This window comes from Prionailurus bengalensis, chromosome D4 (genome assembly GCF_016509475.1).
Source record: "Prionailurus bengalensis isolate Pbe53 chromosome D4, Fcat_Pben_1.1_paternal_pri, whole genome shotgun sequence".
NCBI lineage: Eukaryota > Metazoa > Chordata > Mammalia > Carnivora > Felidae > Prionailurus > Prionailurus bengalensis.
Genome location: NC_057359.1, coordinates 30,037,058 through 30,060,194, shown reverse-complemented (window position 1 = coordinate 30,060,194; position 23,137 = coordinate 30,037,058). Strand labels below are relative to the sequence as shown.

Genomic DNA, 23,137 nt, shown 5'->3' with positions numbered 1-23,137 from the left:
ACTCTATAAAAAAAAGCAATAAAGCTGCTGATAGGGTATGTATTCCAGGAAGGAAAAGACAGCATAAGCATTACGTAACAGATAAGGTCACAGAATTAAAACACAGGGATTCACTAGGGCAAATGCTAATCACATAGTCCCTGTTCACTGTTGGCCGGGAGCCTCTGCCCATCTTACCCAGGTCATGGAAGGATGGGTGGGGAGGAATCACCCTAATTCCCAGGCAGGAAATGGGGGCAGCGTGGGTCCTGGAAAAGGGACTACGGCTGACTCCTGATTTCCCAGCCACTAATTAGTGATGAAAATCCAACCCCCACCCAGGACAAAGGCAGCCCAGACATGGCCTCATTTATATGCAAAGGAAGTGGCCACAGGCTGATGCTTGGCAGGGGCTGGGGTGAGAGGACACTAGTGATGCCTGTGTTTGTGGGAGAATGAGGAATATGTCGCTAGTCCTCCCTGTGGGTGGGACACCTGTGGTGTCTCCAGGATGCTCCCAAGCAAGAGGAGCTGACTGAGGATAATAGAGAAAGCTGTCAGGTGAGCACAGGAGGGGGAGATAAATGTGGAGATGGTTCTAACTTGTCCAGGCCCAGAAATTCAGACCACTAATCCACTAAAGGCTGGTGGAAGAGCAATGGGGCCTCTGAGGCATTCCAGATCAAACCTTACCTGACATCCACCTGCCCCATCCATTTAGTACTGCTGTTAACAGATCGTTTGCTGCCACCTGGCCCCCAGGATACAGCTGGTACTGTGGGTCATTCCATCACCGTTGGGAAGGTCAAGGTTTCTGCAGAAGAGCAGTGCAGTGGTAGAGAAACAGACTCAAGGGCAGACTGCCTGGTTCCATATTGCCTCTGCTACTCTGTGTCTCAATTTCTTCTTCTACAAAGCAGAGATAGAAATAATACCTGATAATACCTACCCGGAAGGATTGTTGGCAGTTGAATGAGAATATCCACCTGAAGTGTTTAACAATGACGTGTATATAGGAAGTCTTGCTCAATAAACGTGAGCCGAAGCCCTCAGTTTTTATTCCCCAGCCCAAGCATGCTTAACCTGAGTAACAGGGGAAATATGAGGTTTACAATCACCGAGGTCCCTGTGTGCTTTAACACGCTTTGGGGGGAAATTGGTGTTGAAAATAGATTAGTAAGGGGAAGAGGCTGAAGACTAGAAATCCAGGGAGAAGTCTGCAGGTATCCAGACGGAAGGTGGAGGGGCGGGAACTCGGGCCCTTGGCCACAGGATTCGGGAAATATTTTGGAGAAATTCTCTCTAGGACTTGATAACAGGCTGCGAACGGGCACTTGGCCGAGGGCACCGGCTTTGCTGGCGGGAGGAAGGTTGGAAGGTAGGGAGGCGGCTGCGGGGCAGATCTTAAAGGTGTGGGAAGGAGACCGGCGGCTTGGGACTGGAAGCTGAAACAGCAGGCCCGGAGGCGGCGGTGAGTGCCGGGGTGGGGTTCGGGCTGGAGTCGGGGGACGGGGTGCCGGTTCCCGAGTGCAGCTGGCGCTCGTCTAGGTGCAGTGTGCGTAGGCGCTAAGCCCGATTTCCAACTCCGACAGTCAGCTGCGCGGCAGTCGGGCGGGCGTGGCGGAGCCGCAGGGGGCACTCGGCGACCCAGCGCTGGGGACCGGCCGGGAGTTCCCCGCTTCCCGCTCCCTCTCTCCCTTTCTCCGCCCCTCGCCGGGCACAGGGCTCCCATTCCTCCCAGCCCCCGGCGCCTCCGCCCTCCCGCTTCCCATGACCTCAGTTAGACGCGCTCGGGATCAAGTTCAGGCTGGTTTTCCAGCGGGCCGCGGGCCAGACCGCAGAAACCGCCGCCGTTCACACCCGGCGGCCGCGCGCCTCCCGCGGCCAGGGCGGGTCCGACACGGGCGGCGGGGGACGGACCTCTGGGCTCGGCCCCCAGCCCCGGCGGCGGCTGGTCGAGGGGCTCGCCTTTCACTACCCGCTCAGTTCTAACCCGGCGGGGCCCGAGGGCTCTGCGCGTGGGGGAGATACGCCTCTGTGCGCCGCTAACTGGGGTGGGTGGGCCTGCAGGAACTCGCGCCCACCTCCTGTCCGGGCTCCCGCCGCCCCCGTCCACTGCTAGTCACGGCCCACCCCCACCCCCAGCCACTGCAGGCCCCGGTCCACCCCGAGTCCCAGCCACCGCGAGCCCGAGATTTCCGCACCCCCACCCGCCGCCGCTCCCCGCCCACCTCCAACCAGCGATCCTTCCTCCCTCCCCAACACTAGCCGGGATTCTCCGCTCCGCTCCCCGAAAGCCCAGGATCCCTTTCCACCTCAAGCCCCTCGCGAGCCGGGATTCCCGCCCCCACGCCACACAGCCTACCGCAAGCCCAGGAGTTCCCCCTTCCACAGCCCACTGCAAACTAAGGGTCACTTCCCCTCCACCCCAGGCTCCACGCAGGTCCAGGATCTCTCCCCGCAATCCGCGAGCCATCGCAAGTCTGAGATCTCCCTCCAAGCTCTCGCTCACCACAAACTTGGGAACCCTTGCCCCGCCCCCCCGCCAGTTTTGGATCTCTTCCCATCCGTAGCCCTTTACAAGCCCCGTATACCCCTGACCCCGCTTGCTACCCCCCCCCGGCCCCCCCCCCCCCGCGGGATTCCAAGCCCGGTCCAGTGCCCCAGACCTGGGGAGGGGGTTGGGTATTATCACGCGCGGCACACTCTCCCAAGCTCAAGGGGGAGGCAGGACCCCACAAAGGGCTGCCCCTCCTCCCAGCCTCACGTTTCGCGGGGCACAAGCCTCCAGGCGCGACTGGGAACGGCAGCCGGCCACCCAGGGCTTCCTACGAACCCTAGAACTTAGGACTTTCCCGAGGTTTTCGGCTAACAGCAGATAACGCGCCCTGGAGGCGCAAGCCCCTGGAGTCTGCTTTCATGTTTTCCATCCCTACAGCCAGAGCGTAACTTAATTAGCTTCTCCTTTCCCCAAACGGAGAAAATGAACCTGATTCGGAGGAGCAGATTGTCTCCTCGGCCTGGGTGCGATGAATCCCGGGCTTGGGTGTTGCGGCCCCGCAGCCCGGGTTTCCAGCGAAGATTCTCAGCGGCGGTGGGTGGCCTTCTGGAAACTTCAAACGGCTTTACTTTATTTGACACAATTTCTACACATAGGCACCCTCTAATATTTGCCTGCGGGGCGGTGGGGTTGGAGGGAGGCGGGACCCGGGGCGAGGCGGACCCTCCCGGGAAAGGAACGCAGGCCGAGGGGGCAGGGCGCGGCGCACCCTCCGCGCCCAGTGCGGGGTTCGGCCCCGCAGAGCTGCAGCTGCGCGGCTCCCGGGGCCGACCCCGCACTGCAGTCAGTCACACGCGCGAGAGGAAAGGCCAAAGAGCTCCCCTTGCCCGGACTCTGGAGGTGCTCCAGGGCCGGACTCCCGCGGGAAGCGCTGTCCCAGACATTCAGAGCACTTCCAGTTAAACTCCCTCCCTCTCCTCCCGCCGCCTGTTTCTCGCTCTCCTTTGGCACTTGTGTCTCCCGCTCCTTTGCGTAAGTTGGAGGTTAGGTTAACCAGAAGCGTTTTTATGTTTGGCCAATCCCAAACTCAAACTTCTCTGCAAGGCGCACATTCCTTGTCATTTGGCCTTTTAAAGTGCAGGGGAGACTGGAGGAAGTGATGCCTTCTCATTCTTTCAGGCTTGGCCCCCAGCCTATCCCCAGAATTTGGGGTGACCTTTTCTAATCACTCTAGCCCAAGCAGGTTTCTTCTCCCTCTTTTGGACTCTGGAAGCCACCTTGTTTCCAGCAGCCAGAAAGCACACATCATTTTGTACTTGGGTTCCTTGGTGGCTCTTTCCTTTTACCCACAGATCTGCTCCTCCACTCCAACATGCCCTAGCACACTGCCATGCCCTAAGGTGTCTTTTAGGAGTTGTTGTACCTTTCAGGGCAATGTGGCAGCTCCGGGCCATTTCAGGAGGTCCCTGGCACCCTTGCAGGGCTATTTTCGACTTCTCTAGGCAGGTTAGTGAACTACTGCCCCTGGAAAGGACTTGCCTGGTGATCTGACTTCTGGAGGGTCCTGGGTTTGACATTCAGTGTTCCTCCCACCTCACTCAACCTGCTCAACTTTGCTGCTGGCATTTCCCTTGGTGTGTGTGTCGGGGGGGTGAGGGGAATGAGGGAGTGAAGAGGTTTGAGTAGGATGAGGTGTTTGGGGGAGAGCAGGGAAAGCTGATTTAGTGGGGGAAGCTATGAAGTGGCTGGACAGGGGACTGAGGCTCCACAACACTGGTGAGTGGGATGCTGGGGAGAGGGGGTGGACTTGGGAGTCAGGGACTGACCTGAAAGGATGGGGGGGGGGCTTTGCCAGGCAGCACTAAAGGGAGACTACTTAAGGCGTTGGCAATGGGGAGAGAGGACAGTGAGTGCTGGCTGCAGAGAAAGAGTCAACTACTGGAAGAATAGGGAAGGCACTGGCAAGTGGGTGGGTGGCAGGATGGGGCCAGTGGGCATCCTCTGATCATGTGAAATCAGTTCTCAAGTAGCATGTGTTGGCATTTATGTTTTGAAAAATTACAACCTCTTCTTGTTCTTATCAATGCTTTTATAGTTTTAGGAAAGAAAGAAATTATGAATTAGCTGTTATGAACCTTCTTTTGGAAGTCTTTCAGTCCAGAAGCATGTATCACTTTACAAAAAAATAAAATCAAAGTTAAAAGATATATGGGGGGGGGACTAATTCATATTTTGATAGGATGACTCACTAGAATTTTCTTAGAAACATATAAGACATTTAGAGATGCATACTTTCCCCCTTGTTTACATGAGTGAAAACATTATACAGTGAGTTAGTTATTTCTTTCAACAAGGGGCCCATTTAGTTAACTGAAAAGATGTCTGTAGAAAGAGGCATTCTTGATTTTTAACCATGAGAGACAGCAGTACAAAACCAAGAATGTCAGTTGGGCATTATCTGTGTCAGTGACAGAAAGGCATCAAACTCCCATAATTAAGACTAAATTTTCAAATTCAGGGGATAAATATAACCACTTCAATTGGTTAACCTACAGCAAAGCAAATAAAGTACATATTAGAAAGCTGAAAAACAATGCCAACGATAACTTTGGGTCTTGAAAAAGAACAGTGTGGCTCCATGATGATCTCTGGTGTATGTCCATGGGTGAGGGGGCTCACTGAGAATGTCAGGTAGGTGAGTCCTGCCCAGTGACAGACTCAGACATCATATCATAGTGTGAAACTTAAAAAAAAACCAAATAGGTGCTTGTGTTGACCCCTAAACCTCCTGCACTAGAATCTCTTGGGGATGCACTTGGGCACCTATGTATGGAAAAGCCTCTGCAGGTGGCTCTGACCTGCCACTTTGGGCTGGGAACCACACAGCCTCTGACTTTCTTGAGAGGGAGGGTCAGTCTGAGTCTTTCCCCTGAAGGGAAGACAAAACACCCAAAGGGCTGTTTTTATATTTAAAACTCTGTAAGACCTTGTGAGGCAAGACAGCCCTCCTGTGGTTGCCCATTAACAGAGAAAAAGTGTGTTCTTCCCACCTGCCATAAACACCACATGAAGCCAGCACTGAGTATGTGTATGTGTGTGTGTGTGTGTGGGGGGGGGGTTGGGTAGTGCACAAGGCTGTCACCCTGAGCAAATGCATGTCACTAGTGACAAGATGTGTTTCTGAACTTATGAGTCTTCTCTTTAAGGCTCCCAGAGGCACTGGGTAGAGGATGCTTTGCAAAAGCAGGTGGGGATGGAACTGGGGAATGAGATTACATCAATGATAACCCAGTGAGAATTAGGTGAGGGCTTAACAGATGCCCTGCATGCTGGGCTCTTTGAAGGCAGAGCCATCATACAGGATCTTATAGATTCACTGGCATCCTTGGTGGGTCCTAGACCTACTGTTACCTGGACTTATGACATTGGTAGTAGCCATGGAGGTCTATTCATGAACTTTGAAGCAGGCAGTTATTATATTCTTAACGATTTTATAGACTAGTAAATGTCGAATAAAACTTTTGGGTACTGACATATGGTTATCAACTTTTATATCAAGTAAGGACAATGAAAAAGACTGAAAATTACGATCTACCATCATTTCATACAAAGAAGACAATTTTAATATCATAAAGGAAGGATAACTTCAGAATTTAAAAACTGCACACACTGAATTTTTAAACTATACTGTCCTTGGCTTTCTCATTTTGTGTGGACTGGGGAAAAGTTTATCACCAAACTCCGCTCTGCAAAGTGAGGCTCCATTGTCTTGAACACTTAGGGGCAGCCACACTGCTTGCAGATGATGTTAATTTACTCTGAGAAGTGGTTTCAGGGCTTTGAGGGAAACCTAAGGAATTCAAGTGCAAAAGTCTCTCAGTATTTTGCCTCAGTTTCCAATAGAGTGCTTTAAAAACAAGTAAGCAAAACAGACTATGGCAAATAAAATCTTGGAAACCTGAAGTTGGAAGGTTTTTTAGTAGTGATATGGTCCATGTGGGGTTTTTGTTGGTAAGTTTATTTATTTTGAGAGAGGGAGAGAGAGAGGGAGAGAGCACAAACAGGGGAGGGGCAGAGAGAGGGGGAGAGAGAGAATATACCAAGCTGGCTCTGAGCTGGCAGCCCAGAGCCCAATCAGGGCTTGAACTTACAAAACCATGAGATCATGACCTGAGCCAAAACCAGGAGTCAGAAGCCGAAGTGCCTGAACCACCCAGGTGCCCCTGGGCAGGATTCTTATTGTCAGCCCTTCATAGTGTCTGTTCCCAGATTCATCAATGGTTTCTCCAACTCCTCCTACTGTTCCAGTGCAGGGAAAGTCAACCCTTACAGTTTCTCTCCTGGAACTCTGACTGGCTCCTCTTCATACCGGACCCTGTACTCTGCTTGACACACTGTGCCTGCATGAAAATAATGACATATTTCACTGATAACTGCTGAAAACTAATTTTTAAATTCCAGGTCTGTATTTTTGCTTCCATTTTGACTTTTACTGATAAAAATATCTTTAATTGTATTTCATTATATTGTGTGAATATCATTTTATGACTTGAAAGTCATTATATTAAATTTTTTTTGAAGTTTATTTTTGAGACAGAGTGTGAGCGGGGCAGGGGCAGAAAGACAGAGAGAGAGAAAGTGAGAAGGGGGGGGGGAGAGAGAGAGAGAGAGAGAGAGAGAGAGAGAGAGAGAGAAAGAATCTCAAGCAGGCTCTGCACCATCAGCACAGAGCCGATGCGGGGCTCGAACTCATGAAACTGTGAGATCATGCCCTGAGCCGAAACCAAGAGTTGGATGCTTAACCAACTGAGCCACCCAGGCACCCCTATATTAAAAAATGTAAAAGCATTTTATTTTATGAAAGGCCCACCTTCATTAAAAGTGGTATAAAAGCTGAGATGAAGGGGCATCTACTCGCTTATCCAACCTCCTCCCAACAGCTAGTCCCACAGCAGGCTGACAGCATTTCTATGTCAAGTCTACCACAGACTACACAACACATTCATTTTGTAGCAAGCACCTCAGTGGTGAAACTCAGCATCTGATAAATCTGAACACAACTCAGCTGCAAGTAGGAAAAAAAAAAGATTAATCTAAAACAATGATTTGCAAGCTGTGATTTTCAATCATTAATGGGTTGTAAAATCAATTCAGTGGGTTATGAGAGCATTAAAAACCACACATACACAAGAGCCAAAAGAGCAAATTCCTACGCATCTTTTCTAGATCAAAGTACAACTGCATGCCTTACAGGTAAATACTCTTTCACAAACATTTTATTTCATCACATATATACTAGGTCATGACATAAAATATACTTCACAGCCCTCAACCACATCACATTGAAAAACATATTTGGTTATTCAGTCTCTTAAAAGATTTCTTTGTTTCTTTGGTTTCATTTTGTTTTGTTTTTCCCATTTCTGAGCCATGGCTCCCCACTGCAATGGCTGGGTACTCTGAAGCTCTCCCCGCTCAACACAACAACAATTTACGGTGCTCTTAGTACCACCATTTCCTGGTTCACTGCTATTTTCTATTTTTCCTCCTCTATTTTTCCACAGCTCCAGGAACTCAACTTAAGGGAATTACCACTGGGCATCTGAATGTGGATCAGGTCCCTGCTGCCATGTGCCAGGCATGATGCCAGGGGCTCTACACACATGACTCTTTACAGATATGGTTCCTTATCTTTCACCCGTAGCAGTATCTCACCTATCCCTCTCGAGGCACTGGCACAGGACACATAGGGACTGAGTGAATGTTTCCACGTAAATGAACTCAACAATAAGCACATTCTGTTGATTGTAAACCACATAAATTCAATTCAGCAAAAGAGAATAGTTTCAAATAAAATGTTTCCTCATTTCGCCATACTTAATATGAAAGTACTATACAAAGCTTAATTTATATTGATTAAATCCTAATTGTTGTATAAAAAGTTGAGGCATTGGTGTTCTGTGGCTACTGGTAGTAGTTATATTACTTCGGTGTCATATCTCATATAGTATAGTTATACAACATTAACCCTTTGATTTTGAGCAGTTATAAACTTATTTTAACACATCATATATTCATTACTAGTTATTACCCTCACCTAAAATAATTTAGCAATAGTACATGATACTGAGGGAAAAGGAAAACAGTTAACTTAATACTTTTCTAAATGCTAGTAAGAAAGAAACACATCAATGCACACCTGATTTGGGGGATGACCATAACTCGGCCTATGACTTCAAATGGAATCTGGGAAAGTAAACCAAAGGTGTTTTTAAGCTGAAAGGACACAAATGTTGAGTTCAAACCCTTCATCTTTCATATTAGGCAGTATCTACACACGAAGGTAAATGACTTATCTACAGGCACATAATTACACAGTAAGAGAGATGTCCAAGGTCTCCTGATAACAAATCTAGACTTTTTCTATTTCATAACAGAGGTTCATACTATAATACAATCATATTTTTAAAAGATCAAATCAGATATCAAGGAAAACAAATCCATCATAACCTTTTAGGCTAAAAAAAACCCTAGAGCAAGAGTTTAATAAAAATGCATGACAGCTGTGTTCAAGATAACATAGTGTGGAATACAGTGTTGTAAACATGGATGGCAGAAGTTCATGGTTACAGTAATTCATTGTGTGTTTACGCATTAGTTTTGTGCATTAGTTGTGTTTTCATCTGTATCACTTAAGCTAATTTTTTTCCACAAAAATTTCTCATTTGATTTCCAAAGCGAAGTTTCCAGCTCCTCTTTCCTTTTGGAGGATGCGGCAAGGGGCACTTTTTCACATAGAGTCTCTATCACTGCCAAGTCAGTGAGTTTACTAAGGCTGTCGTCATTCTGTTCATTCAAGATGTCCCAGAAATCTTTTGGTCTCTGTTTTGCTTTTTCCATGGGCCCTGAAAGAACTTTCTTTGGCAGTTGTGTGGGACTGTTCCCATAACTATTAAAGAGGTCATCAAGAATAGATGTGTCGCCAAGTAAGCCTACCACAGAAGTGTTTCCTAACACTGGATTTTCTACCTTCTTGTTTTCCACTTTGAAAAGGGGTCTGTTTCTTGAAATGCCTGTTCTTGTTGGGTTTTGTTGCTCTTTCATAGTATTTTCTAATTTTTCTAACTCATATGTTTCAGACTTACTGTTCAGGGAACAGGATACTACAGTATCTTTGGATGCTTGGCTGTTTTTTCCATTGTCAGTCTCTTGGGTAGAGCTCATACGTGATTTGGTAGTCTCTCCATCATTAGAAAGTACCTGTTCCCTATGGGAACCGTGATTTTGAAACTCAATGGATTTTTCTTTATATATTTTTGGGCTGCAAATTTGAGAAACTCTTTTGGGAGAATCTTTAAGTGCCAAAGTTGCAGAATCTGACAGCCCTTCTTTTATAAGAGATTCTGTTTTTTCAGATTTATTCCTGACTCTCTCTCTTTTCTGACAGGAAGTTTTAATGCATTCTGAAGCAAAATCCACAAAAAATTCTTTTACCTCCGGATACTGAGAAGCATAAAAGTCTTTTAGCATTTTCTGTCGTTCTTCTGATGTAGCATTAGTTATATTTTTAGCAAATTCCTTTACAGAAGGCAAGTTAAAATAAGAAGCCATTTCTTCAAATTGTTTTCTGAAGATTTAATGAACAAAACCAGTAGTTATTTTTATTATTTTATTTTTAAAGAACTCACCATCAGTGATATTAAAAAAAGACACAAAGCAATGTTCAGTTGATCCCTGAACAACACAGGTGTTAGGTTTCCCTGTGTAGTCAAAAATCTGAATATAACTTTTGACTTTCCCCCAAATTAGCCTACTGTTGACCAGAAGCCTTATTGATAATGTAGAGAGTCAATTAATACATATTTTGCATGTTACATATATTATATATACTGTATCCTTACAATAAAGTAAGCTAGAGAAAAGAAAATGTTGTTGAGAAAATCACAAGGAAGAAAAAATATATTTGCAGTACTGTATTTACTGGAAAAAAATCTGCCAGTAAGTGGACCCACATAGTTCAAACCTGTGTTGTCCAAGGGTCAACTGTAATCTTATTGATTTAGTATATATTAACTTAATTCCATAATGAAAATGCATTTTACACTAGCAGAATGTGACCTCTTTCCTTATGCTAGTGAAAAAAAATTCTAGTTCATGAAATCACCAGCTTTTGAAGTTATTTTGATTTATACTATTAGGCATTTCCTGGGAATGATGGGATCCCAGCATGCTGCTCCTCCAGTCAGCCAACTTACAGCTGACATGAGAATCATAATTTATATAATCTGTCTGAAAATCTATATTGCATTCAAGTCCTATGAAATAAAATTGTCAAAAAAAGGTCTTAATGAAAAGAGAAAATTCTGAAAAATAAAGGGATTTTTTCTTCTCTCCTTTTTTCCCTTCTTCCACAAATACAACAAAGAAATTTCATACAACTTTTTGATGGTCCTAAAGAAAAATTCTAAACTGATAAACCTAGATTCTTTCTTCCCCCAACTGGCCTGCCTTGAGTATAGACAGCTAAACTAAGAAATGAGATGTCATTTAAAGGAGTGAGTTTTACTCTTAGTATAAGATACTAACAAAAGCTGCTGTATGCATGTGTGAGAAAATGGACCTTCCAGAACCCTGGTAAGACAGAGGCAGAAAGATTGTTTCACAACCCTGGACACCAGACTGTGCTCCTCTCCCCAGGTGAGGATGCTATGGACTGAACTGCAACACCCTCAAATTCATTATGGGCTTCAAAGCCCTAAACCGCAGTCTGACTATATGGAGATAGGGCCTTTAGAAGGTAATTAAGGTTAAATGAGGTCATAAGAAGCCATCAGAAATATCTTTCTCGGCCAAGAGAGGACACGATGAGGTCACCATCTGCAAGTCAGGAGAGCCCTCACCAGGAGCCAAATCAGCTGGCACCCTGATCTTCAACTTCCCAGGCTCTAGAACTGTGAGAAATAACTTTCTATTGTTTAAGCCCCAGTCTATAGTATTTTGCTATGGCAGATGGAGCAGACAAAGACAGAGGGTATTGCTTTGCTGATGCCGACTTGGGCCATGAATCAGGAGAGCTCAGTGTTTGTAAACATTCTTTTAAAAAAAGCCAGATGGTGTTGTAACACATGATTAAAAGTCCCAAAGTTTTAGAATTATGTTTATATTTGATATAGTTCCTTAAAACATTCATTTATACATTCAACAAACATTTATAGACCCTCTATGTGCTAGGCACCATAGAGCTATACAGCAGTGAACAGCCGACCACCATATTCTTCAAGGAGTTTATAGTCAAGCTGGAGGAGACAGACACATGAAAACCAAACCAGAAGAGAGTGATAAATCCCACTACAGATGTAAATACAGGGCCCTGTGGGTTCCCACAGAAGGGGTACCTGAGCCAGTGATGGATCATGGGTAAGGTAGCAGGGAAGGCTTCTCTGGTGTCACCAGTCAGGCAAGGGTAAGTGAGGAAACCGTCCAGGGAATGGGGAACATGCACAGGCCCACTTCAGAGAGAACCTGGTACACAGAGGGGCAGGAGAAATTGCCAAGGAAGAGGCTGACTATCATGAAGGGTCTGTATGTCAATTTCAAAAGTTTGAATTTTATCCTGCACACACAACAGAGAATCCTGAGGGTAAAATAATGATTTATTTGTAATGTATGTAATTTGGAGCTTTAAAGCCACTATTATTTATTGCTGCTCAGGCCAGGTTATGTCAAGTTTGTGTTTCCTGTGATTTTAGTGGCATCCATCGTGCATGCTCATGACTTTTGTGGCTTCAGATGAGCACCCTGCCTTCTAGTCCTCTTCACTGCACTGGTTCTCTTCACTGTTCCAAGTCCAGATATTATCTATGCCTGAGCAACAGCCACTCTTGCTGCCAAGAGAATATTTAATAACACAAATACAAGCTTCCAAATTTCTGTCCTGGAAATTGCCAATGTTCTTGTTGGAAAGCAACAAGCACGTTCTTAAAAGGTTCCAGTTTTTACTTCATATGAAGTAATGAGGTATTATTTTGTTTATTAATCATCTCCAAATCCATTTTCATGGCCTTTCTAATAAATATTTGTGCTGCGAAGATTAAGTTATTGGCAAAGTTACAGGCTGATGTCTTATTTATCCAAGACTTGGTGGTGTCTCAGCAGCTGCCAGAATACTTCACCTTTGCTGTGCTGACCTCACTCAGAATCTTACAATTCTGTCCCTTTTGGGAGGAGAGCTTCTGACCCCACGTTATACCAGTAGTATGCAAGTAAATTAGGCTGGGAGGTTGTCCTTTACAGGATGAATATGATTGATTATAATTCATTTTATTTTTGCCTTCTAAATTGCTTTCATAAGTCTTGGTCTTTAAAAGAATTTTCTCTAAGTATTTAAGGAAGGTACACCCAGGAGGTATAAACTAGCCACTTTGTAAGGAAAATTTAATAAACTAAAGTAGACGCTCATAAGTCACTAGAAGAAAGAAAAAAAAAAAAAGGAAATCAAAGACAGGTATATTTTAGCAAATATATCCAGAGTAGTTGTGTGTCATGTATATAATTCAAGTTCTCTCCCCTTTTCATGAGAACTGAGGGAAAATGGTGGGACACAGCTAAGTCATCTTCTCTTTGCCTGAGCTTTCTTAAGTGAAGGGAGAACTGAAACTTCATTCCGATGACCTGACGGCCATAGCTGGTACGGATTCGTGATTCTCATAAAAGAGGATGATTAGTGGGAAAGATGTGTCAGCAGTTCTGACATCGATCCCTAGGTCAGAGGTTGGCATTCTAACATTAGTCTTTCACTTAGCCTACAGCATTTATTCCCTGGGATGGGCAGAGAAGAAAGTGAGAGAAGAAAAATCTAATCATTTGTTAATAGTTTTATTTTTATATACAGTGCTAACGGAGATAAAGACACTTGTGCTCTTTAAAAACTGGTAAAATCCATTATGGTCTGCCTCTGAACAAAATAATTGCCCAAAGCAAATTACCCCAAATTTGCCCAGAATCATCATTGTAAGTCTATTTATGAGGAGAGATGCTACTGTAGCATGTAGGGTGTTTGCCTTTCTGGGCAATGGTGGGTAGCTGAGAGCCACACTCTAGCCTACCACACCAGCACCCAAGGGCTGAGGAGCTACCAAACCCGTGAGGAAAGATTTTGGAACAGGGAGAACCATCACCATTTGCCCATTGTCTGCAGAGGCCTTCAGGGTCAATTCAACCATGCCTTTCATCCCTGCTTAGCTCAGTCACTACTCCTCTGTCACCTGTAACCCCAGGCCTTTTCCTGGTCCTAGTCTCTTCCTCCCCAATCTAATAGAATCCCTCAGCCTTCCAGACCATTCCTCAGCCCCTGGAATGAGGCTATGCTCTACCAACTCCCTTGTTCTTCTCCCCAGATGGTCCCTCTATCCCCTCATGATGCCACCTCTTCCCATACGGCCCTCACAAGATAAGGCTCTTATACCTCACATCTTAAACCTCAGGGTTCATGCTTCACATGCTGCTTCCAGACCATTTTTTTTTCTTAAAGATTCCTTTCCCTTTTGCAGGTTTATGCTATCCTGCTAATCCATTCTTTCCCTCAATTTGTCAACTGACAAATTAGTCAGTTGCTTCCTCCTAGTGACTGAACTCATGATCAATCCTGTTTCCTTTCCCATCTCCTGCCATCACTCTTGACAACACCAACATCCATGTGGATGGCCCATGTAACTCCAACTCCTAGCCCACCAATTTCTTTACCACCATCCCCCACTCCCCAAGACTCAACAGAATGTCAGGTCCCTATTCCTAAGGACATATACTGCCATTGTCATTACCATTAATTGCACAACCTGCAAATCCCTGAATTTAGTCACCTCATAATCCAGCTCAACTGTTTAATTCCCCCATGACAACAATGCTAGAAGATACTTCTGACCTCATCAAGCCTCCCCTTGTTTAGCTTAGGTTCGACTTTATAATTACTCCTTTGCAAACATCTTTCAGCTTCTTTGCTTGTCTCTCCCTCCATTCTAACCCCTGATAAAACCCAGCCATCTCCCTATTCTGTGTCTGTAACTGAGCAATTGAAGCCTGGCTGAACAAAGTCTGCACAACTGCATGGATGCTTTTACTGGAATTACTCTCCAACAGGGACTTAACATGACCCATGAATTCTAGTCTCACCAAGCTTGCTGTTCTAATTGATAAATGATTTATTTCATGACTTTTCTCTCCTGAAATTTCTCTCCCTCTGATTTGATACTTTAATTCTCAGTTAATTGAGAAAATATCGCATCTATGCCCATCTTCCATCCCTCCTCTTCTGATGCCTCTCAAAGGCTAGACCTTCTTCAGTAGTCTGGATCCCACCCTCTCCTGCTCTGCAGGACTTCTGTTACCACTTCTCCAGCATGATCTCTTTTTTTCCATATTGGTTTTTTCCCTCAACACACAAATAGGTTCTATTGTCTTCCCAACTTAAAAAAATTTACCTTTGACTGCACAATGCCCTCCAACTACCACAACTTTTCACACTCACAGAGCAGTCTCAAGATCTGCCCATCCCCTGCTTCCCACCTCACCCCGAGTCTGCCTAGGGATTTGTAGACTGCTCACATCAAGGCAGCCAATGAATTCTCCTGCCAGTTCTGGAAGGCACTTTTCCACTTCATCTGATTCTGGTTCTCAGCAGCATTTAATAAAATGAAGTGCTTCCTCCATTTTGAAATTTTCACTCCTCTTGGACTTCAGGACCTTATAGTGTGCCTCCTACCCAGCAGGCCACTTTCCCCTTAAGGCTCAGTCCTAGCTTCTCTTCTGTCTGTGCTGGGTTCCTAGGCTGTTCACATAACCTGTGGCTCTAAAACCATTTAAAATCTCAATGCTGATAACTTCCACATTTAGATCTTTAGTCCCCAAATCCTATTTCCATAGAACCTCAAATTTAATACAAGCAAAAGAGAACTCTTGATTTTTTTTCAGTCCAAACTCCTAGTTTTCCCCATTTTAGTAAATCCAGTCTGTTGCTCCATGGAAAAGTTAAGAGTAGTCTTGTTTTCTCTCTTTTCCAACAACCAGTCCATACCAAACTGAATTCATCCACCAAACTCTATCTCCATGGGAACCACTCTACCGTAAACCACCATTGGCTAGTTCCTTATGGTCTTCCCTAGTCTGCTCTCTTCCACAAAGAAACTAGAACAATCTTTGAGAAACATACATCAGATCATGTTCATGCCTCAATAGCTTTGACACACCTGGGACAAAATCCAAACTCTTATCCACAACCTACAGGGCTTTGCATGCTCCAGCCCCATCTATGTCTTGGCCTTCAGCTCATGTCTTTCTGCTTGGTTTATTATGCACTAAGTACACTAGTCTTCTCTCAGTTCCTTGAGCACATCAAACCTCTTTGCTCCCTAGGGATGTCCTTAACCTAGTTCTTTGCCTGGTTATCCCTCAGGTCTCAGATGCCAACTCTGTTGCGAGGTCTTACTCTCTACCCAATAGAAAGCCATTGGCCCCCCTCCAGATCACCTTATTCTCTACCAACCAGGCCTGTCCACTTCTTTCCTATAATACACCATTTTATAGTTATTTATAATTTTTTTTTTTTTTACTTTTGAAAGTTTCATGGTTTAACTCTCACTGCACTGTAAACTCTGTCCTTTTTTATCCTGTCTGTGTGAAACCTAGCACAATGCCTGAGTGCATATTAGGTACTCAATATTCAAAGAGTAAATAAAATGCAATTGTTTCATTTATCCATATAAAATGATTTCATTTTTTTATCAATTGAGGGATTAGCTTTCTAAAAACATCTAAAACATTTTGAATTTATTTTTTGAAGTATACAAATTCAGCTGCCAAGTATGGTTAAGATTCAAATTATTTGTGTATTTTATTAAGTAGCTATATTTCTTTTGAGAATAATTTTTAAAGTCCAGTGTTGCTATACACATACCTGCGGATCCCTTTTGGCGTTTCTCCAATTATAAAGGTGGTCTGGTCTGTGCGGTAGACTTTTTTCTTCTTTTGGCTTACAGGGTGTGAAATGTAAAGGGGAAATGAAATGTTTCCTTCACTTAGTTGTTGGTCTTTCTTTGAAAGTGTCAATATATCTGTCTTCATTTTTTCTTTATGTGTCTGGAAAGAGAAGGAATGCAAAACCTAAGTCTGAAAAAATAGTCATTTTTGGTCAAATGAGGAGATGGCCTTATTTTTTCCAAAACCTCTTTATAATCAAGTATATCATATTCTCTAGTTGATAACAATATGAGAGATGTTAGTTAACTTAGATTTTTAAAAAGAAGATACAGGAATAAGTTACTTTTATATATTACTTTTATATATTTCATAAATATATATTTATATTTTGTATATTTTATAGAAATATAAACATTTATATTTATAAAATAAATATTTCATACAAATATATATTTATATATTTTATATATTTCATAAATGTATTTTATAAATATATATATTTATATAAATATATATATTTATATTTTATATATTTATGAAATATATAAAAGTAATGCCAATACTATGATGTTTCCATGGTGTCCATCATTTAAAATATATGTTACAGAATATATCTTTCTTAAAGATATAATAAAAGTAATAGCAATAATATGATGCCTTCATTGTCAAGTTTGTTGGGATATTATATACATGCTGATATCCACAATCCTAAATGAGAATAAAAATTAATGATTATAAAAATAATGGCATAAAAACGAGATATTTAAAATTCTTAAATCAGTAATTTCCCTCAATATTATTAATCAGATTTTTGTTATTTAATTTTACATAAGTAGCCAAACTTTAAAATAATAACAATCTTTATGTGATAATTAAATAAGAAACCATTTTCATAAACCCTACCTTTTAATCTCTACTAGATTGCCAGAATATTTAGTGATTTTAAGATGCTAACTACAGTTGGTTGACACTATATATAGAATTATATTTATTTTACAGACTATACTTGTTGCTTGTCTAACATAAATTGTTAAAAACACTGAGTCAAGAAAAAAATAATTTTAATTATTGGTTCCAATTTCCCTGAGAAGATGGTACAGTGAATACATGGAAAGCCCTACCCCACTCCAAAATGAGAAGACTAGATACAATTTGATAACAACAACAAAATTACATTTGAGCTCAGAAGTGAGAAAGGTAAATCTCTAGGTGCCAAAAACAAAGAAGTGGTGAATAGGAGCTGATGCTCAGCAGTCCAGAGTTAGGGCCTTAAGTTATAGTTTACTAGACCCCATGTATAGAGGGGAGATGGAAATGACTGAACTCCCTGCATTAAAAAACAAACAAACCAAAAACACAGTAGGAATTAAGAGGCTATCCAGTTTGCAAATTAAAGCTAGGAAAGTCCAAACTGGGAACACAGAAGAGAAGCAGGCTACCTTCCTATTCTAGATAGGAAGAATCACTGGAATGCCCAGCCTGTGCCATTTGTGGAATCTGATTTTGTAGCACCTGGGTGGAATGGAAAATCTAAGCTAAAAACCAACATAAAAAACTGGTCCAGAATCAGTGAAAACCATAGATCTCAATGAGGAGTGAATATAAAAACATACCATGGGAAGATTTCTATAATCCAGAGAATGCTTTTGATTCTGATGGGTGGTGGTGGCGGGGGGGGGGGGGGGGGAGGGGGGGGAGGGGGGTGGGTTTGGGCAAAAATTATGAAGAATATATAAAACCCACCACCATGAAAATGGGCAGAAGCAACAAGTGTGAGAATATGTATCTGAGGAATTATAGATAACAAAGCAATCTGCAAGAGACTTTAAATCATTAGCAAGTCCAGAAAGATAAAGGAAAGAATAGAATATACTAGGGCTGGTATTATATAGACAGATCTGAAAGAGCCAAACACAAACTCTAAAAAGGAAATGTGGTTTTGAAATAAAAAATAGAGATAGGAACAAACTCAAAACATGGGTTAAGCAGCAGACTAAACAGTCTTACAATGATAGTTGATAAAGTGGTAGAGAAAGAAGACATGGCAGAAGACATACCAAAGTTTGTAAAATATTAGAAGGTAAGAACAGAGAAAACAGAAGAGATAATATAAAGACATAATGGCAGGTAACTGAAGAAGGCATGAATCCTCAAACTAAAAAGGGAAAGCAAATCTCTCGTGGGAAAAATAAAAATAAATCTGTACTTTGTTATATCACAGAGAATATCTTAAAAACTGCCAGAAAGAAAAAACAAGATATCCCACAAAGAAATGACAATCAACCTGAAGACAGACTTCTCATGAATACCACCACCACCAGAAGACAATACCTTCTACATGCAGACAGGAAAAAAATATATAAACTTAGAATTCTATACCCAGTTAAACTATCTTTAAAGAATTCTTTTTTTCAGACATACATACAGGAGTTTGCTAGACACAGATTCTTGCTGATGACATAATTATTTTTCTTTTACAGGAGTTCAATGGGATTGAAATGGCACATATAAATGAATGTGTGTAGGGAAGAGTTTTTCATTCCACAAATATTTACTGAGCACTTGTTATCTTCATGTCACCATGCTATGCATTTGAGAACAAAAATATTTACATATACAAAGAGGCCTTTCCCTTAAGGGACTTAAAAATGACAAGCCAATTTTTAAATTTTAAGATGGAACATTTAGTTTTTTTTTTAAATAAATCACTTATCTCTTCAACTTATTATATTTAAATTCATTTTATTGAAATAAACTGAACATTGGATAACATGTAAGATATAACTGTATGCTTATTTTATTTTATTTTATTTTATTTTATTTTATTTTATTTTATTTTATAGTGATCTCTATCTAACATGGGTACCGAACTTATGACCCGAGACCAAGATTCACGTGCTCTACACAGCCAGCCAGGCACCCTGTAACTGTATGTTTTTTTAGTAGCAAACCATTTCTAATGAAAATAAATTGACTTCTTAAATATCTATTGTGACTCAGATGAACAAACATAAAATGCTGAAAGTCCTTTCCTTAAAGACATCATTTCTTGAATCTTAAAGCATCAACAAAGAGAGGAAAATGCTGACCTTTAAAGATAAATCTGTAAGAGATTAAAAAAAAATTTTTTTTTTTAACATTTATTTATTTTTGAGACAGAGAGAGACAGAGCATGAACAGGGGAGGGGCAGAGAGAGAGGGAGACACAGAATCTGAAACAGGCTCCAGGCTCTGAGCTGTCAGCACAGAGCCCGATGCGGGGCTCGAACTCATGGACCGTGAGATCATGACCTGAACCGAAGTCGGCCGCTTAACCAACTGAGCCACCCAGGCGCCCCAAATCTGTAAGAGATTTGACACACTTATTTTACCTCACAAGAAAACAGATGACTGTTATAAGTTTCTAATAAAAAGGCTCATCATCTTAAGATGATTCCCAAGAAATGATCTATTATTGTAAGGAGAGATGGTATGTTTACGTGAGGATAAGTGAAATAAACAGAAAAAGAAGGAACTGGGCCAACCAAGAACACTCCCTCCTCATATACTGCAATTTCTGAAGCCATGGAGAAATCATGCCAGACAATGGTAATTTTCAATAATTTACAGGATTACTCTTGGTCTTTCTGACTCTGGCAAAGCATTACAAAGCTCACATTTTGTGTGGATACATTTTTTTTTAAGTCAGTTTTATAAATTCTTCAGGAAAATTCAGCTTTTCAACACAGGTATCAAACAGGTGGATCTTTAATTTTGCCAAGAATTCTATATTTAAAAACTTGATTGTGTTAGATAATCACCCTATCCTTCATTAAAAACAAACAAAAAAATCTATCTAGGTTCAGATAGGTTCATTTTAGTAGAGTACTTTGTACTGAAACAAGATTGTAAACAAAATTTTGTTTGTTAATTAACTTAATAAACATTTTAGTGGCCTTGTTACAAAGCTGGTTTCACTACTTTATAGTAAAATGGTATCCTTTACAATAGTGGATACAAGGAAAAAAGTTCCAAGTTTAGTTCCAATTGCAGTGATAGTTATGCCATAAAGCAAAATTCAAGGCCTATGGCCAAGATGAAAAGTTTCCAGATTATGTGAATTGGACTCAAACTCATTCATTACCACTTATGTCAAAGCTGTGAAGTCATATGACACTGAGGCAACACAATGAAGTAGCAACAGTTATAAAGGCTCGAGTAATGAAAAGTTCAGTAAAAAAGACTGGATTAGAAATTTAAAAGACAATACTGTCCCTCCTTAACACTAGGAGAGAGGGTGAGGTTGCTTGCTAAAGAAAGCAAAATAAATCCACTCCTCTTTCTGCTAAAGAGTAGAATGGCCAACAACTGGAATACTATGCCTGTATTTAAAAGGAAATTTTGCAATCATGACCTGAATAAGAAAGAAATGCCAGTTTCTGCAAAAGCCCCTACCTGTTCCTAATGTTTTCTTAAAAAGTTTCTTCAAAACTATCCATCAAGATTTGCCTTGAGGAAGTACTTCTATATTCTGTGATTCTGATGAGTTTTCTGTCATATTACAATTTATGATTATAATAGTAAGGAAATATAAAGACAAGAACTTTGTACACTGTATTGTATAAATATTTCTGCTAAGTATTTTAGAAAGCTTGACACTATTAGAGTATAATTTATAACTTAGTAATTGTTACATTCATGATTATTTGCCTAAGTTATTGGGTATTGTTAGGTGTTTCTACTATAGTATTTTTATGAAAAAAATCAAATTCAATTTGTGGAATCTTTATTAAAAATAAAATCTAGTAAGTGGTTTACCCCTAGGAAATGTAAAAATACAGTTAAAAATTCATTTGATGATGAGATTAGTTGAATGGAAATGGGATACTTAAGAAGCTGGATTTATCGGAGAATTCTGAAATAATCATTCTAATCTATGGGTGGTAATATGTCTTCCTCCTTTGGACATACACATACTATATGCAGCCATCAATTGAGAACTGAAAAAGTAAAGGAAAAACTGTCCCCCTTCAGACCACAGTTAACCAGGGCTAAAAAGGTAAAAGATAGGCTATGTCTGATTATGGTAAATTCTAATCTCATTCATATAATTAAGAATTTAAACACATGATATGCTGTTTTTACAAAAATAATGATTTATTATTAAAACTAAAGTTCATAAATATAAAAATTGTTTAATTCAGTTAAAACATTAAGTATATATCATTTCTGTAAAGGATAATTGTTCTAATATATTTTGGCCAAAATAGTCTCCTCATCTATTCACAGTTAAATGCTTAACTTGGAAATGGCTCACTTCAAAGACTTTATGAATATCACCTTTGATTTAATTTTCATGAAGTTATAAAATCATTATTGATTTTTCTGATTTGTCTGTAAATTGTGTTTGAAAATATATCATAAAAATTACTACTTAAAAATGTACAGGGGTGCTTGGGTGGCTGAAGCATCCAACTCTTGATTTCGGTTCAGGTCATGATCTTACAGTTTGTGGGGTCATGCCCCTGTGTAGGGCTCTGCACTGACAGCACGGAACCTACTTAGGACTCTCTCTCTCTCTCTCTCTCTCTCTGCCCTTCCTTTGCTCATGTGCAAATATGCACGTGTGGGTGCACTCTCTCTCAAAAAAACAAAAACAAAAATATAAAAAATGTATTTTGTATACATGTATACATGTATGTATATTTTGTAAAAAATATAAAAAAATGTACAATGTATACATTCTAAAAAATAAAACCTATAATTATTTTAAATTATAAAAGATCTACATTAGGATTATAGTGAATAAGAGAGCACTTTTGTAGGGAAAAATTCCTTCTTCTAGAGTAGCCCAAATGAATCCACAGTAGACCTAAGCAACTGTATATAATTCTGTATAATTTATTTCTTACTGAGAAGTTTTAGGTTTATGTTGGTTCTATGAGGAAATTTCCTTATCTTACTCATTGCTCTAAAGATCAATAGTAAGAAAGATTCAAATAACTTTTGATAATTCTCTTTTGCCTTTGAACCAAAATTCTGTGTTTCAAGGCATTAGATCTAAGCCAAGTTACGTTACTTTAAATGAAATAAGAGTTATTTTTTGAAAGGCAAAACTAAAAAGGAGATAAAGTATATATAGATTTTCAATATGAAAGTAAGAAAAAATAAAACTGACTCTTAAAAAGTTTAAAGATAGCAATCTTTACTGTCAATGGGCGGAGAAAAGAAAAAAAGAATATTCCTCTTACCTCACAGCCATATGATTACATTAGCATGTTTCTATTTGCTATGTAGGAAATCTATCTTTATGTACTAGGAAGCTTCACAGGGAATAGTGCAGAGAATGTTTAAGTTAAAAAAAAAACAACAAAATTTTCTACTAACAGTCTTTGAGGTAAAAAAACAAAAAACAAAACAAAAAAAACTTTGGAGGTAAATTACTGAAGAACTGCAGAGAGCACCTAGATAGGAATAGCAAGGAAATGAGCAGAGCTGATGGGGATCAATCTGTCCTATAGCCACCTACCTGTAACAAGTAGGGGCAAGAAACAGAACAATCCAGGAGAGTGAGTTTCAAAAGGAATCATGAATAGCCTCCAATTCCCATTTTAGCAAGAGAAATATTATTTTAAAAAAAATTTTTTTTTCAACGTTTATTTATTTTTGGGACAGAGAGAGACAAAGCTTGAACGGGGGAGGGGCAGA

The 23,137-nt window shown here is 41.1% G+C and overlaps 1 protein-coding gene across 1 annotated transcript in view; it reads right to left on the bottom strand.

Annotated features, from left to right (window-relative positions):
* Positions 1-7,737: 7,737 nt before the first annotated feature.
* The window catches only part of ERCC6L2 (ERCC excision repair 6 like 2), a 134,435-nt gene continuing 119,035 nt past the window's right edge, over positions 7,738-23,137 (bottom strand). The window contains exons 18-19 of the mRNA XM_043566816.1: positions 16,428-16,609; positions 7,738-10,106 (exon numbers count right to left, since the gene is read on the bottom strand). Of these exons, the coding sequence (XP_043422751.1) occupies positions 9,134-10,106; positions 16,428-16,609 (1,155 nt within the window). The 3' untranslated portion in view covers positions 7,738-9,133. The remainder of the gene's footprint in view (positions 10,107-16,427; positions 16,610-23,137) is intronic.